The 15,952-nt window shown below is 37.8% G+C and overlaps 2 protein-coding genes and 1 long non-coding RNA gene across 7 annotated transcripts; all 3 read left to right on the top strand.

The window, feature by feature from the left end:
* Positions 1-2,094: 2,094 nt before the first annotated feature.
* Positions 2,095-3,866, top strand: LOC112276651 (uncharacterized). Of its 2 annotated transcripts, none has more exons than XM_024508142.3 (2): positions 2,095-2,690; positions 3,003-3,866. In XM_024508142.3, exons 1-2 carry the CDS (start codon positions 2,280-2,282, stop codon positions 3,246-3,248), a joined length of 657 nt encoding a protein of 218 aa, XP_024363910.1. In that variant the 5' UTR covers positions 2,095-2,279; the 3' UTR covers positions 3,249-3,866. The 2 variants fall into 2 exon arrangements, with proteins under 2 accessions (XP_024363910.1, XP_024363911.1); XM_024508143.3 differs by having other exon boundaries at positions 2,095-2,841.
* Positions 3,867-4,260: 394 nt separating this feature from the next.
* Positions 4,261-7,635, top strand: LOC112276650 (beta-carotene isomerase D27, chloroplastic). Its single transcript, XM_024508141.3, has 10 exons — positions 4,261-4,503; positions 5,006-5,095; positions 5,231-5,335; positions 5,524-5,623; positions 5,877-5,968; positions 6,157-6,237; positions 6,379-6,447; positions 6,575-6,706; positions 6,948-7,023; positions 7,280-7,635. Exons 1-9 carry the CDS (start codon positions 4,288-4,290, stop codon positions 6,963-6,965), a joined length of 903 nt encoding a protein of 300 aa, XP_024363909.1. The 5' UTR covers positions 4,261-4,287; the 3' UTR covers positions 6,966-7,023; positions 7,280-7,635.
* A 344-nt stretch (positions 7,636-7,979) lies between these two features.
* On the top strand, positions 7,980-10,946 carry LOC149986384 (uncharacterized). 4 transcript variants are annotated; one of them, XR_016500716.1, is made up of 6 exons: positions 7,980-8,117; positions 8,631-8,808; positions 9,495-9,649; positions 9,856-9,937; positions 10,134-10,207; positions 10,642-10,946. It is a non-coding gene; the product is annotated as an uncharacterized LOC149986384 (long non-coding RNA). The 4 variants fall into 4 exon arrangements; XR_016500715.1 differs by lacking the exon at positions 7,980-8,117 and having other exon boundaries at positions 8,391-8,808; XR_016500717.1 differs by lacking the exons at positions 7,980-8,117; positions 10,642-10,946 and adding an exon at positions 10,467-10,528 and having other exon boundaries at positions 8,471-8,808.
* The last annotated feature ends 5,006 nt before the right edge of the window (positions 10,947-15,952 follow it).

The following is a 15,952-nucleotide window of genomic DNA, read 5'->3' as shown; positions in this document are numbered from 1 at the left end:
CAATAAAGTGATCAATTATTTTAGACATGAGATAAAGAACCAATGAGAATTAAAAGTTCCTGAAAGTAGATGAAATCGTTTCAAATTCCCAATTATTCATCCAAATTTCGACAATGCATCCACAAGGAACGATACTGTTCCTTCAACATAATCATCATTCATGGAGACAAATCATCCGCTCAACGGCGCCATCCATCCACCCAAGCAGAAACTCACATAGATTCTCCGCCCACACATTCACAACCCGGTGCTGTCCCGCACTAGGAACTTCGTGGAAGCTGTTCTGCACCATTAACCCACTCATGTGGACGTCAGCGAATTAGTGTCGAAGATACCCCGTCCTCGAACACGCTTAGCCACGGGCTCGTGGCCGAGATCGCTATCCTCACCGCAATCCATGCAATCAGCTCCGGAGCGTCCCGCATTGGATTGCATCCCCCCGCCCCTGGGGCTTGGAATTGGTCGCTGCGTTGCGACTTACAGGAAGACGCTGTTGGTCCAGTTGAATGCAGTTGGAGCAAAAGATTCCGGAGATGGCTGGTTGTCCTTTCGGAAGGAAGCTTAGCCTCCATCGCCGAAAGGAGCGAGAGCCTGTCGCAATAGTTGGCTCCACCGTGCCACAGACGCCGCTCTTGCCCTGGCCTATCGAGATGTGTTGGCGTACACCCGCTTGGAGCTGGGATTGTGATAAACTCAAACTGTATCACGTAGGGTTTCATGGCATCGGTCCAGTGATGCGCGGCCTTGGAGTCATGGCGACGCTCTCCTGAGCTCAACTGCGGATAAAACTAAAGTAGCGTGTGCTAGTTGGAGAGCCTGTGGATTTCCGTTTTACATATCCGAAGGAAAGTCGGTTCACGGTTGGCGAATAAGCCATGAGATCTCCTTCACTCTCAATCAAACACTGCTATTTACTAGTTGTGAGAACCTAGAAGCTCTTTCCTTCCTTCCCTTCTTGCTTGCTTTTCCTTGAGTGTGAAGTACACAAAGCGTCTCTCTGTGTGTGGTAGGCAACCACCACGTCCACCTGGATGCGAGGTGGAGCACTCAAATACAGATGCTTAAGAGCTCGAAAGAGAGAGGGATTGAGAGTAAGGAAGCAACAAAGAGCAGGCCATCCTCGACAACCATCCATGTTGCCTTCCGAGATTCGAGGTAGTTCGGATATTCTCGCCAAGGGAATTTTCTCTCGAAATGGGCAGTTCGGGAAGGCGGGTGTGAAACTGGTTAACAGCTGATGCAATTGGAAAAGGACCAATGAGACGTGGAGCTATGAGAATGGTTCAAAGATTGTCCTCCTGACTGCCTGGTTGGCTGAAAGTGTGTGTGAGAGAGAGCGAGTGAATGAGAATTCAACAAGTGCCATGATAAATTCTTTGAAAAATGTTCTCCAGACTGTGACCTTTTCATTTCTGATTTCTTTAAAAAAAAACCCTGGAAAACATTAATAGCTGTTAGTGGGTTAAAAACTTTTGAGTATGGAAGGTCTCCGTCGCTTAGTTGTCACATCCAATCAACAAGGCGGAAGTCGAAGTCTCTATGATTGTTGAGGAAACTTTCTACATGCACAGTGAATTCCTTTAGGGTATCTAATTTTCATCCAACAATGCAACCACTGTCGTTTAAGTTACTGGAAAACTACCAGAAGAACGGCATGCGAAATTTCAAGCTGCAGAGAATCAATACTCGTTGATAGTGGCATCTACGGCAATTTGCAACAAGAATCGATAAAGAAGTTTTATTGAAAAATAATCAAACAGCGATGAGAATGAGACTGTGGAAACTAATCAACTGACTTAGCGTTCTACTTGTGAAACCTCACTTGTCCTTTTCGAACCACGCGCAGTGACGCGAGTGGCGCACTCACCGCTAAATTCGCGAGGTGGGTTCAGTCTCACAAGCCGCGTCGGACGTTGAGCCCTGATTGTCGGGCTGAGTGGTTTCCTGGACATGGTCGTCGTCGTCGTCGTCGTTGGTGCGAGTTCCCAAATTAGAGAGCTTCACGATCAGTAGATCGGTAGAGCGCCTTTTGTTGCACTACCGTTTGGGATATATAAGGTCGTTCCAAAGTCATTTGTGTTTGTCATTGAAGCTTGTGGTTATGAGAAGCGTACAAGGTGCTTGAGAGAGGACCCGCAACGTGCTTGATCGGTTAAATTGTTTTTGAGGTCTTTGAGTTGTAGAGGTTGTAATTTTGAGCGCAGGAATTGAGTATCAGTATCAAGGAGGGAAGGGAGAGGGAGGAGGGGGAGTTTGAGGCTTATATACGCAGGTTGTGAATGGGAGGAGGGGCAGGGGTGCGGGTTGTCCATGGAACCATCGCTGCTGCTGCGGCGTTGCTGGCGACGGCAGCATCTACCGTTGACATTGGGGACAAGTTGCATCTGAAGGTTACGCCGATTCTCTTCTACGCGGTGCCAATTTCAATACCTCTGCCACCACTCTCGTCGCTCTCTGGTGCTTGTGGTTGCACGGATCGTTCATCCTTTTCGGTATCGTATTCGAGAATTTTGCCGTCGAAGGAGTGTGAAGCTTCGTCCTTTGCATCTGCTTCTTCTTCCATCTCTCCTCCTGGTGCAACTGCGGGGAAAGGGCAAAATTTTCAGGGGTGGAGGCCCTACATGTCTGTTCTTCAACTGTATACGGAGCCACCTCTGACACCTACGAAGCTCAGTACTTGCGTTGCCAAGGTGCAATGTTCAATTCATTTGGAACCACTCGTTTCAACACTCTCGTCTTTTCAATATTCGCTACAGAATCATTCTTCCCAACACTCGCAAACTCTCCGTACGAGGCACGTCGCAATCGAGGGGAATTTCAAACTAGATAGCAATGATGATGGTAATGTTTCTCTTGTGAAGATAAAGTTCCTTACTGCAGTTCTTCTGAGGTGGTCGGGCGCGCAGCAGAAGTATGTGGTGTGGTATATAGAGAGCTTAAGTTAAGTTGTAGATATTGTATTAGTTTCAATTTTTTTGATATATCGTCTTTAACTCATACAGATTTGGAGCCACTATCAAGCAAATTTGAGTGCAAGGAGGAGTTATCGAGGAGAGAATGAAGGTTGTGTTTCAGTCTCTGCACCAGTCCTTGATCTTGAGCCTCAGGTAGTTTCTTCCGAGGTTACAACCTACAAACGGCCGTTCATACCTCTCTTCCGAAGCCACTCGTACTTGTACAATGAGCAGCTGAGTAATTTCCATGAGGAGGTCTTGCCATCAACACATGCACACGCAATTGCTCATTAAATTTCTCCGTTGCTAGTTTTAAAATCTCTCACGGAAGTCTGCGCACCTGAGCCAAGGTGTTGGGTTGCTGATGGGAAGTGAAGTGGAACTATAGCACGCATAGGGCCTGCTTCTCCGAGTCAGTTCACTTTTGATACGTCTGCAGGTGTAGATTGAAGTAAGCTTTTATCTCACTTTACAAATGAAGCCAGTAGAGTTCACTTTTAAAGTTTTGTTAATAGTTTTTTCCCAACGTGTTTGTGCCTTGGCTTTTAGTCCACATGAAGTAGGCTGGATCAGCCTGAATAATGCACGATGCGGACGATGGAATTACTTTCTCTACCTTGAGAAAAGTTAAAGTTTAAGGTAAAGCAATAGGCAGCTACTGAAGACTTAGTCACAATGCAGAAATTTTGACGCTGAGTTCTTACATTGAAGGTTAGAGAACGATAGTACGGTAGTCCCACTTGCATGTTAGTGTACTTTATGCGAAAATGTAAGGAAAGAGTGTAGATATGTGCAACTGGGGCATTCTAGGCATTCATGATTCATTTGAAGTCATGGCATTGATGTATTTACGATTTCCGTTACTCTATTGAGTGCGGCAACACTGGATAATGAAGAAACTGATTCGCAATATTGCAAGATGTTATTTCGAATCATTTCACACGATTTTTGCAGTGATAGGTATTCTGCAATAGAATGGACTCTACTTGCTAATTTTCTTAAATAGAGGAACTAAATACAAGCGCACACCCTCAACCCGTAAATAAATCTAAAAATAACAAAACACACAGGTAATGTGGCGATTTAATCTCCTAACATTTAGACAATAATCCAATCTTCTCCAAAACCCAGCCTCCAACCAATGCATGCCCAGAGTTGACGATTTTCATAGAGCATTTTTGCCCCAAATCGTTGTTACGCTGAAATAATCGAAGGAAGGATTCAGCGATTAGAAAAAGCCGAGGTTTAAGTGAGAGCCTGGTTTGGTCAAGAACGATGTCCTCTCCAAGTGGGGCATTTACTTCGCGGAGCTCTTGCAGTTGAATTTGGAGCTATGGAGGCTTTGGCAATCGTGCAGCCTCAAGGTAAGTCGATTCTCCAAGGCCGGGCATACTCTCCACCTCTTTCTCCAAGAGTGAGCTCTATTTCGCACGTCTGCGAAGGTCGTCGAATTCATTTAAAGCATGGCGTGTTTGGAGTGCCTTCCCGCTTAACTGTCCGTGGAGCAGGATTGGTGCGGTCCGCTGTGGAGGGAAACTCATCCTCTACGGTAAGAAGTGCCTCCTACTGCATTTATCTCTCGAAATGTTCCTAATTGTAGCGGAATCTCGTGTCTGTGGGGATGAAGAAGACACATATCTCCAGTGTACAGTGTGTTTTTTTTTTCTTCTTTTTTTTCTTTTTTTTCTTTTTGGTGGTATTGATGGTTCGTAGTCTTGTGAACCGTGTATATTGGAATTTCATTTTTCTGTGGTGGATTGTGATGAGGCAGAGCCAACTTTGCGATTTTCCTTCAAATTGAAGTAAATAGCTTTCTTTTGTTGAATTCGATTCTACCTTGTGCAGTGGCTATGGTTAGATTGACATGTGGTAAAAATTGTGCACCATGAAGCTCTGGAGGATTGAATCTTGTGAATTCTAAGCTGAAAGCGAGTGTGGGTTTTCAACGAATCATGGAGGATTTCTTGAATTCGTAATGTTTATGTTTAACCACATTTTTCGGCGGTTGTTCCCTCCGGAGCTCATCGTTATGTATTATGTCTTCTGTTCAGGTTCCAACTGAAGCACAAGACCTTGTTCCATATGTCCCAGGGCCGTTGGACGATATTTTCTTAAAGATTTTCAGGAGTAAAATGGCTGAGGTGAGTGTTGGCTAAACCTAAACCTAAAGATTAAAATTCTAAACCGAGCACCACCACTCGGAGATGAAGAGGTTTCGTGCTGACATACAAGCGCACTGTGGATATCTACTTGACTCAGAATATACATTGGTGCAGGAAGTCGGCTGGGATTCTCCAAAACCTGGTTACGATGGGCTGGTCGACATAGCAAAGAAGCTCCTCTTGCAGTACCGCTCTGGTGAAGAAACTGAGCGAGCTACGGTACTCTTGTGTCACCTTTGGCAACTGAATCGTGTTTTCGCCAATACTTTCATTCAGGGCTAACGCGGATTCCATAAAAAAGTTCATAGACAATCCCATAAAGAAGTTGATAAGAATTTTCTTGTTGATCGTGTATTCTGGTATCAAAGCATTCTTGACGATTCCAACTTCCACCTATTTGTTTGCAGGTCAGAGTGTTGAGGTCATTGTTCCCATCGTGGTTGTTGCCGTTGTTCAAACAAATCGTAGCTCCATTCGGTGATGGCAAGCCGGCTGCAATGCTGTGTGGTAATTTTTAAGCAATCAATCTATTTCATGTCATTGGTCCCTCTATTATCAACAGCAAGTCATCAAGAATGTTTATTTCTAGTGTCGTACACACGCGGAACAGTTGCTGTAATCATTTCTCTGTCTCAGTGGTTTGGTGTACATACAATCAACGTCAATTACTTCTAGTTTAGCTTTTATTTTTGTAGACTTAGAGATGGAAGTGATTGAACTAAATTACATGAACGTTTGGCTCATGTATGGTCATGCGCAGCGCAAGTGACTATTGCTACCTGCCAGTGGTTGATGGGAAAATGCACTATTACTGAAGTGGAGCTTGCAGATGGTTCAAAAATTCCGAGTGGGGTGAGTCCTACGTCACGAGTAGATCTTGGCGGTGTGCACTTTCAGTTTCAGAAAGGGATTTTGCACTCTTTCTGCACAAAGATCTTGTAGATTATTAAAATTCTGCTTTGTAACCATAGCAATAAATTTGCACGTCCTCTTGTTTATCACCTAAGATATTTTCTTTAGCCATATGTTTGTGCATGTAGGTGCTGGTGCAGAAATGCAAGTATCTTGACGAAACAAAGTGTGCAGGCATCTGCATCCACACATGCAAGCTTCCTACTCAGGTACTTCGGCATAATCATAGATCAGAGTGACGTTGTAATGGTTTTTGAGGGTTTCACCGCCTCATTTTATTGCACATCGTTTACTTTCTGCCGCTTGATTTTTTCCTTGGCAAGTTTTCACGAAATTGGGTTATGGAACAGGCTTTCATGAACGGAGACATGGGAGTGCGTTTAACTATGGAACCCAACTATGAGAATTTCAGCTGCCAGGTGATTTGCAAAACCAAAACTAGTATACACACTTCCACAAAGTTAATTGTAAATTTTGGAGGATTTTAATTTTCGTATAAGAAATTTGTGAACTTGGTGTTACTGACTGAATACATTATGCTTGCAGTTCAATTTTGGTGTTGACCCCCCTCCAGCAGCCGAGGACCCAGCTTTGAAAACTCCTTGCCTCGCTGTTTGCCCTACTGCTGCATCAAGGGGAAGCATTAGAGGCGTTCCTATAGAGTCACAATGTCCTCAGGTGGCTGATTAACCTCCCTACCGTCTCTCTCTCTCTCTCTCTCTCTCTCTCTCTCACACACACATATATATATATATATATATAATTTTCTGTCTGTGTGATTTTTAAGTACCGGCAAGCACGTCCATCTGTGAATTGTCATGTTATGAAGGATTTTGAATGTTTCTAAAGCTTGCCGTGTATAGTATGTCAAAAGTTTTCTTGTCCAACGTCTTCTGAGGTTCTGATCTCCTGCTGCCAGGTTGAGGCGAATGTCTGAAGCGAAATACTCTGTTTCAGGGCATGCATCATCAGTATTTGCGCTAACGCAGCAACTGGTAAATCTGTAGGTTGGAATGTAGTATCGCAATACAGTTAAACAGATGGGCACTGATTTAGTGATTATTTGATACTTGTACCATGTCTTTGTTTCTCTTTGTCAAAATAGAGAACAATCGAGGTCTATGCTTCTCTTTTTCTATACCTATTTTACAGTAATGCCGAAGTTAGGATGACCGATGGGTTAGTGCTCGTTTTGAGGTGTGACATTCCAATCTTTCATTATCGCATGTATTTACTTATTATCAATTACAGGTTGATTTGGTCTGCAATCCATCGTTTATTATACAACATCAGCAACTTGGAGGAAGTGGTTCATGGAAAAATACAAGCCTGCCTACATTTGTGAAGATGCAACATCAAGCTGTTCCACATTTACAAGAACCTAACTGGTTAATGTACTAGTGCTTTCACGTAGAGAACTACTGTAGTTTAAACAAAGTGTGCTTTATTTTATTCTTTTCTTTTCTTCTGTATTTGGTATTTGGTATTTTGCAGAGCCTTACTGAATGTGGTAGGCGGAGTAAGATCGCAATTGATTTGAGGGAAAATATCATATGTACCCCTGAAATATGTTGAAATATCAAATATACCCCTCAATTTTGTGATAATTGCAAATCAACCCTTGAGCTTTATAAGATATAACCTTATTCCCATTATTCCCATTCCCATTTTAGGTGAATCCGGGGCCCAAACTGTGTGCCGCGTACAAGTTGGGCCCCAGATTTTTTGTACAAGTTGGGCCTTCTCACGAACCGAACCTCGTCGCCCCCGCTGCCGCCTCCATCGCTGTGTCCCATTCGTTACTTACGCTTGGCTCTGCTGCTTCCAACTGCTCGGCTATTGGGTCCGCTCAACACCAGTTCGCAATGCAGACAGCCACCTGCAATGATTGTCTGCTTGACTAGGCTTGCGCTTGCTCAAGCTTGAGCTCATGGAAGAGCAGTATCGGATTGGAGGCTGTATCACTCATGGAACCAAGCAGAATAGACTGCCCTCTCTGTCTTTGACATTGCCCCACTCTAATCTTCTCCTCTTGTGTTGCGGTACCAGCCAACACTCGTCCGCATTCTTGTCTATCGCTCTCTAAAAGGTACCTCTCCTTGCTCTCGTTTCACTTCTACCGCCCCCGGCGTCTCTTTTACACGGTCATTGCTGTAGGGCACGTGGTGCAGATTGTATTTTTGATCGAAGCACCGCTTTATTGAGTCAAGAGATATCGTTACATTGCTGGTATCACGTTTATACAGTGACATTGACCCTGGTTTAACATGAGGTGTGGTAATCCGCATTAATCGCTCCGACCCTGATCTTCCTCATCATGATAAGCAAGACAGTTGGCATAGTCGACGTCACTAGTCTTCATACATCTACAGGAGCATTTTTGCTCGTTCATTTCTAACACCTCTCGAGCATACTTGCTTCTTGAGACATGTTGCGCCGTAGAGCTAGGACTACCAACTCCATTGGAGAGCTTCGTCGACAGTCAGAGCTTTTGACAACAGTATTTTTTGAGCTTCTTTAATTCTAAGCTAATTTTGTACATTTGAATTGTTTATAATAAATCCTAACAAAACTTAAGTGCCTCCTCTGTGTCCTTGTTTAGTGGCAAGTTCTCCTACTCGGAATCTAGTTGCTCGTAGGTGCACTTCGATTTGTCTACGACACTGTTCTTCAGCGCACAGGAGCTCTTCTCGACAATCAACAAAAGACTGAAGATGTCTCTGAACAGACTTCTTCTACAGCAGATATCGTCTCTTCAAGTCGCAGCCGCGAGCAGCAAGGTTTTGTTATGTACAATCCTTCTTTCTCCACCCTGTTCCTTCCACTTCCCGATCAACTTGTGCTTGATTAGGTTCTTCCACGGTTGTATGCTATCAATAATTTGTTCCTACTATTCAGGCTACAGTCTTTGAACAAACAATTGAGGTGGTTAGTGGAATCCTTGAGCAAGTGGGCAGTTGCAGGGTCTGTGAAGATTGATACTCCAGGTTTCATAGTTTCCATTAAATCCTGTGAGAAATGCTGGACTCTGAGAAATGTGATGTTGATTTTACCTCTATACTAACGTTTATAACACATGCGAGATAGTGTGGACTTAGCCATGGAAGACATTTCGCCGTTTCAAGGCGTCCACCTGCATCACATCGCTCGTGAAACCTCTGACGTACATTGTCTGTTGGATTTTTATCAGCAACTACCTTGTCTCCAAATATGCGATTTTGTTATGCTTTACTTCACCTACAATTTGTGTCGACAATTTCCATTATTAAATCAGCGTTCTTTTAGGTAGAATAGAGACCGAGATTGTTGAGTTGGTAAGCTTATTTGTCTAATTGTAGTAACAATTCAAAGTATAAGTCACTTGCAAATCGTCGAGTGCTACGCGTCTTTAGATTGCTATCTTGTCCTAATCCAACTACACAAGTTACATCTCTTGAACTCTAAAAGTCTGGTTCATGATTCGTAGGTGTTTGGATTTAAAAAACTGGAAGCATCTCAATTATTTGGAGATTTCCACGTCACATGGCTGCATTTGTCGCCAATCTATTCACTCCATGTGGTGGAGAGAGACCCCAAGTTGCGGTTGCTAGAGAGCCCTTTTGTGGTACCCAGTGACGCCAAGTATGTGACTTCCTGCTTATTCTGATCTATGGGTGCTGTATGTGAGAGCCTTTGAAGTAATCTCACTTGTTTACAGTATAAGATTAAGGTGTTTCTAATTACAAATGCTAGATTGTGACCATAGAATTCATTTATTTTTGGTACCATTTTATATAAATTGGAAAACTTACTTGAGTTTTAGTTAATGACTTCTTTGCCTAATGCAGTGTTGATGTTTCTGCTTTATGGCCGGGACCTCACTTGTCTTTTTGAGTATCTGATTATAATGCTGCCATCAATACCCTGAAGGTACTTACACTTCCACGGTTTGCTCTTGCTTCTGTATCTGAGAATGTGAAGTTTTAGTAAATTCAACTGGACAGTTCGTTTTGTTGCTCGTTCTTAAAACTGAGGTTGCCACAATGAAGATCTTTACGGTGCTAAAGATTGCAGGATATTATGTGCTGTGTTGTTTCATTTGTAACAAGTTATCCTTTTAGCGCAGGCAAAAGATATTAAATACTTTGAGAACTCAGCAAGAAGGAAAAATTAAGCAATGTTTCTTCTTTGATCCTGATGGTAAGCTCCTGGTTCCATTCTTAGGAAAATACTTTCTCGCTGATGCAACTCACTAAGTCGTAACACTTGCGGAAAGAATACAATAATATTAAGTGAGTCTCAATTGATCTATCCTTAGGACCTGAGGGGATAATCGTTTCGGTGTTCTGGTTCAGGAAATTCCATTTTCTATGATAAAATTGAACTCAAAAACATCTGTTGTTTCCTTAGAAGATTTACTGATAGTCGACTCTAATATACCAATGACGCATCTATTTAGATTCTGTTATCATGTGGAGGAGGGATTAATTTTCTGGGACCTACCTAATCACATAATGAGGGTATGCCTTTTGCCCAATTTACCCTACTTAAACGCTCAAAATTCCCACAGTGATTTAGAGGCAATATTGTAATAGAATTGAACTAACTGCAACTAGGACAAATATTGGTTGCAGGGAATGGTTTGGAGATTGGTAACTGGCCGACGCCCACATAAACTACGCTTGAGAACCATTCAAGACGGTTGGCAGAATTTTTGCCGGTAAATTAGATCAAAGCCTTAGCTCATGCTTGAAGAGAAGCTGCGTTAAAGATTAGATGATCTAGTATTTCTATAATCAAAGGTGAGAGATTAATGTTTCAATATTCCACATTTTGAGCTAAATTAGGAGTTTTGAATTTCTATGTAATTATGTTTGTTTATGAAGTTGGTGAATAAAATATGCATAGAAATAAATGTATATGTTTTAATCGATGAAAATCACGTATCATTTCCTGCTTTTAGTTTGATGCAAACGTATTGAGTTCACAGTCACTTGTCTCTATTAATCAACTTGACTATAATGAACTTTTTAGCAGCTATGTTAATTGCTTTGTTTATATTCGTTATTCAAATGTACAGTGCAATTTCGTGGATCTCCACAGCCACCGCCCATTGAATGTTCCCATCCACTACTGGATTCTAATGAAACTAGTATGATCAGACTTTACCTTCCATGTTTGAGTCACATACAAACCACAGTACTTTTTATAAATCAATTTGGTTGATTCTTATGAATCATGACTATGATTTGTAAGTGAAAGGTTAATTGCAAGACTTATTTGTGATACTAAAAATACCATAATCATGCCAATTATGAAAACCAAAGAGAACCAAATTACTTATGCCAAAGATCAATAATTTTATTAATTGGTTAGGGCATAATAAAGTCTACAAAGGAGATATTGTGTCTATTTTCTTTCACTATTACATCAATGTCCAATGATAATTTGCCAATAGAGATGCATTTGGCAGATACTAAGTAGATATAAGTTGGGTTGGAAATTGCCACAATTCAAATGCCCTGTAGAAGCACATGATATAATCATCTCCTTCATCTAAATGACATTAGTTTATAAGATCCTATCTACAAAAATAGTGATGATACTTTGTTGCACCTCTAGACTACTCAAGTATTTGGAAAGAAGAAATATTAGCTTAATTTACACAACCTCTTAATGAAGGCCAATAAAAATAGATGTCATCAATAGTAGTTAAAATGATTGCCGCCACCTCTACCTTTCTTTCCACCTTGACTACCACCATAACCACCACCTCTTCTTCTAAAGCCTCTTCCACTTCTACCTCTTCTTCCACCAAAACTTTTGTCTTCACTACCACTACCGTCAAGCTTTACTTGCAACTCTAGTTAAGCATCTAAGACTTTGATTGTGAAGTTTTCACTTTCTTGTTCATCTATAAATTCCTCTATATTTTTTGATGGAATGTCAAATACTACTATCTTCCCATCAATAGTAAGATTCATATGCCTAACTTTGTTGATAGTGATTTTAGGCAAGAACTTTTGTAAACAATTGAATGCATACATAGAAGAATATATTGATGTATTTACCTTGAGGGTTAAGATGGTAGAATTGTCATGCAAAGTAAGCAAAGACCTTCTCTTTAACTCTGTTTGACCTGAAATTTTAGCAATGGCCTTAATAAGGACGTCCAGAATGGGCAAACCACTGTTCTCTATAAGACCTTTAGTTGCTTGACAAAATAAGGGTACCACAATATTGGATATAACAAGCATGCTACCTATTATTGTATTGTCACTAGCCTTTGAAATGTCTAGGGGTTCAAGGGCAATAATTCATTCAAACTTAAATCCTGCCTTTTGTTCAATTAGAAGAGCCATATACTCTTTCTTCCAATTCAAAAACAACAGAGAAACACCAATATTTTTAGCTATTTTTGTCTATCCAAACCGGTGAATTTAGATTATTGCATCACGAGGAGGCTCACGCTACAGAAGAAACATAGCATATTGATTAAACAGCCAATGTTGAATCTCTAATAGGTGGGATTTGATGTAAGTAAAATCATAGTCATTAAATGAGACAAATCAAATAATTGAATCATCAATTGTACATTGTTTATGTCCAATACTCTAGCAGCCATATCAGTTGCAACAAGTATACAAAACTTTCCTGAGCAAAATCCTTCAACCATAACTTTTCACTGATTCTAAGAAATATTATGTATTGTCCATAAAGTATTAAGACCTTTATGTTGTTATTTGCAATAGAAAATAATATCAGTTCTAAGTTTTTGGATTTAAGATTTAAAGGTTTAAGATTTCATAGGTGTACTAGATTACTTTGATATTTATTTTTTTGAAGATTTAAAAAGATAAGTAGCAAATTTTTGAGGTTTGTAATTCTAACTATGAAATTGGAATGGTCCACAAGTCCTTAAATTTGCAAATATATAAGATTTGGCTTTATAGTTTAGGATTTTAAAAATATCTAAAAACAAAGTAAATTTTTTAGCAAGAATTTTGAAATGATCTATCTTCTTATTTTTAGAGATTTAAGATAGCAAATACATATACAATAAGAATAATATTCACTCATTGTAATAACCATTGAGTATTGCTAACTTGAGTTTATTTGAATTCTCTAATCTTACAAAAAGGTTTTATAAGTTGCATATATTTAGAACTATATAGAATTATTGGTAATATTATAATAAACTATAATTAAAAATAATAGTTGATATTAAAGATATACTCTTATTAGGACTTCTATTTCTTCTAATCAAGTTTTAAGGAGATACATATATATATATATATATATATATATATATATATATAATCTCACAAAATTATTTTATAATTAAAAAATATTTCAATGTGACAATGAAAGCAAGTTGGTATAGAACAAAGACACCTTATACATGCCTTACTAATCCACATTTTATTTGTTTGATTTAGCATAGATCTAAATAAAGTGTATATGCTTATGGAGTATTTTTTAAGAAATTTATTATTGAATTCAAGAGATTATAGTCTTTGTAATAAACATAAAGTTAAGAAATCATATTTGAACTTTTTATTTATTTTTTATTTTTTTTACCTAATTTAACTATTATAAATTATATATCAATCAAATTAATTGTATTAATGTCTATGAGAGGCCAAATTATTTAATAAATTTTAATATATATGATTAAATAATTATATTTTTAATAGAAAATTATAAATCTAAAAATGGTAATACAAGATGCATGAGATATTAAACTATTAATTTAGAACCAATATCTTAAATTAAAATAGAAATCATAAAAAGAAAAATAAAAATTTATAATAATATAATTTATATTTAAATATATACTAATAGAGCATACAATAATAATACAAAAGAATAATATATCATATATGATTTAGAATGTAATTATTATTGCATAAAAAATTCTTTGTATAGATCTATCTTATGTAAAGAAGCTCTATACTTTAATCAATGTGAAGCAAAATACTTTGAAATTCAACTAAAGTATCTTTAAGAATATAATATTTTTTGATGTGTCAAATTTTTATAAATATTAAATTTTAGGTTTTTTTAAAAAATTAATTTAAATTTCCATATCTAGTGAAATTTATTTCTTCTATTATAATTAGATGTATAAATGTATTTAAAAATGCTTCTAAAGTATAATATTTTAACATGTATATTTTATAAAAATATAAAAAGCTTTTATATCCTTTCAAGATCTTAATCAATAATTTGAATTTGAAGAAAATTTAACCACTCTAATATAACTAGAGCTCTAAATCTACTTTGAAATTCTTTTAAGGTTATTAATCTTTATCTACCTAGCTTTGTCAAATAAGTCAAGCATCCAACTTCTATGGACAACTTCTTTAATCTCTAATAACCAAAGAATTCAAACACCTCTTATATAATATATTTAAAAACTATTTTAATTTTTCTTATTAATATATCTATAATTAAATTTTATTCAATAAAATTTCAAATTTTAATATAAAAATTTAACAATCTTTTAATGATGAACATGCATTATTTCTATAAAAAATCATACTTTCCAATCAAATTCTAAATATTTAAAATACATCAAAATTATAAATTTACTTTAAAATTTTAAAGCCTCACATTTTAATATATATAATTTCTTTAAATATATCAAGTTTCTAAATCTGTAAAGCACTTTCTTTAAATTTCTTCATTCTAAAAAATTCAACTCCTCTATTGCATCAAAATTTGTAATCTACTTGGAAACTCTTCCAAAGCCTTACATTCTCACATGTATAGTTTCTTTAAACATATCAAACTTTTAAACAGTTCTTGCAGCTTCTTTAAATTTCTATACTTTGAAAAATTCAATTCTTCTAATGCAACCAAATTTGGCAATCTACTTGGAAACTCCTCCAAAGCCTCACATTCTTTTATGAATAGTTTCTTCAAACATGTCAAGCTTTCAAATCCTTCTAGTAACTTCTTTAAATTTCTACACTTTGAAAAATTCAATTCTTCTAATGCAATCAAATTTGGCAATCCATTTGGAAATTCTTCCAAAGCCTTACATTCCCACATGCATAGTTTCTTTAAATATGTCAAGTCTTCAAACCCTTCTCGCAACTTCTTTAAATTTCTATACTTTACAAACACCAACTCTTCTAATGCAATTAAATTTGGCAATCCACTTAAAAACTCTTCCAAAGCCTCATATTCCTTCATCTATAGTTTCTTCAAGCATGTCAAGCTTTCAAACCCTTCTAACAACTTCATTAAATTTCTATAAATCCAATTCGTCTAATGCAACCAAATTTGGCAATGCACTTAAAAACTCCTCTAAAGCCTCATATTCATTCATGTCTAGTTTCTTCAAACATGTCAAGCTTCCAAACCCTTCTAATAACTTTTTGAAATTTCTACACTTTAAAAAATTTAATTCTTCTAATGTAACTAAATTTGGCAATCCACTTAGAAACTCTTCTAAAGCCTCATATTCTCTTATGAATAGTTTCTTCAAATATGTCAAGTTTTTAAATCCTTCTTACAATCTCTTTAAATTTCTATACATTAAGAAATCCAATTCTTCTAATGTAATTAAATTTGGCAATCCACTTAAAAACTCCTCCAAAGCTTCACATTCCCACATGCATAGTTTCTTCAAACATATCAAGCTTCCAAATCCTTTTGACAACTTCAAATTTCAACACATTGAGGAATTCAATTCTTCTTATGTGATATCCATAGTTTCTTTAAACATATTAAGCCTTCAAACCCTTTTGGCAACTTTTTTAAATTTCTACACTTTGAAAAATTCAATTCTTCCTATGTAACCAAATTTGGCAATCCACTTGGAAACTCTTCTAAAGCCTCACATTCCTACATGCATAGTTTCTTCAAACATGTCAAGCCTTCAAACCATTTTGGCAACTTCTTTAAATTTCTATACTTTACAAATATCAACTCCTC

The sequence above is a fragment of the Physcomitrium patens genome, chromosome 24 (assembly GCF_059467195.1).
Source record: "Physcomitrium patens ecotype Gransden chromosome 24, ASM5946719v1, whole genome shotgun sequence".
In the NCBI taxonomy this organism is placed as follows: Eukaryota; Viridiplantae; Streptophyta; class Bryopsida; order Funariales; family Funariaceae; genus Physcomitrium; species Physcomitrium patens.
The sequence above is the reverse complement of the archived record's forward strand: the minus strand, read 5'-3'. Positions and strand labels throughout refer to the sequence as shown.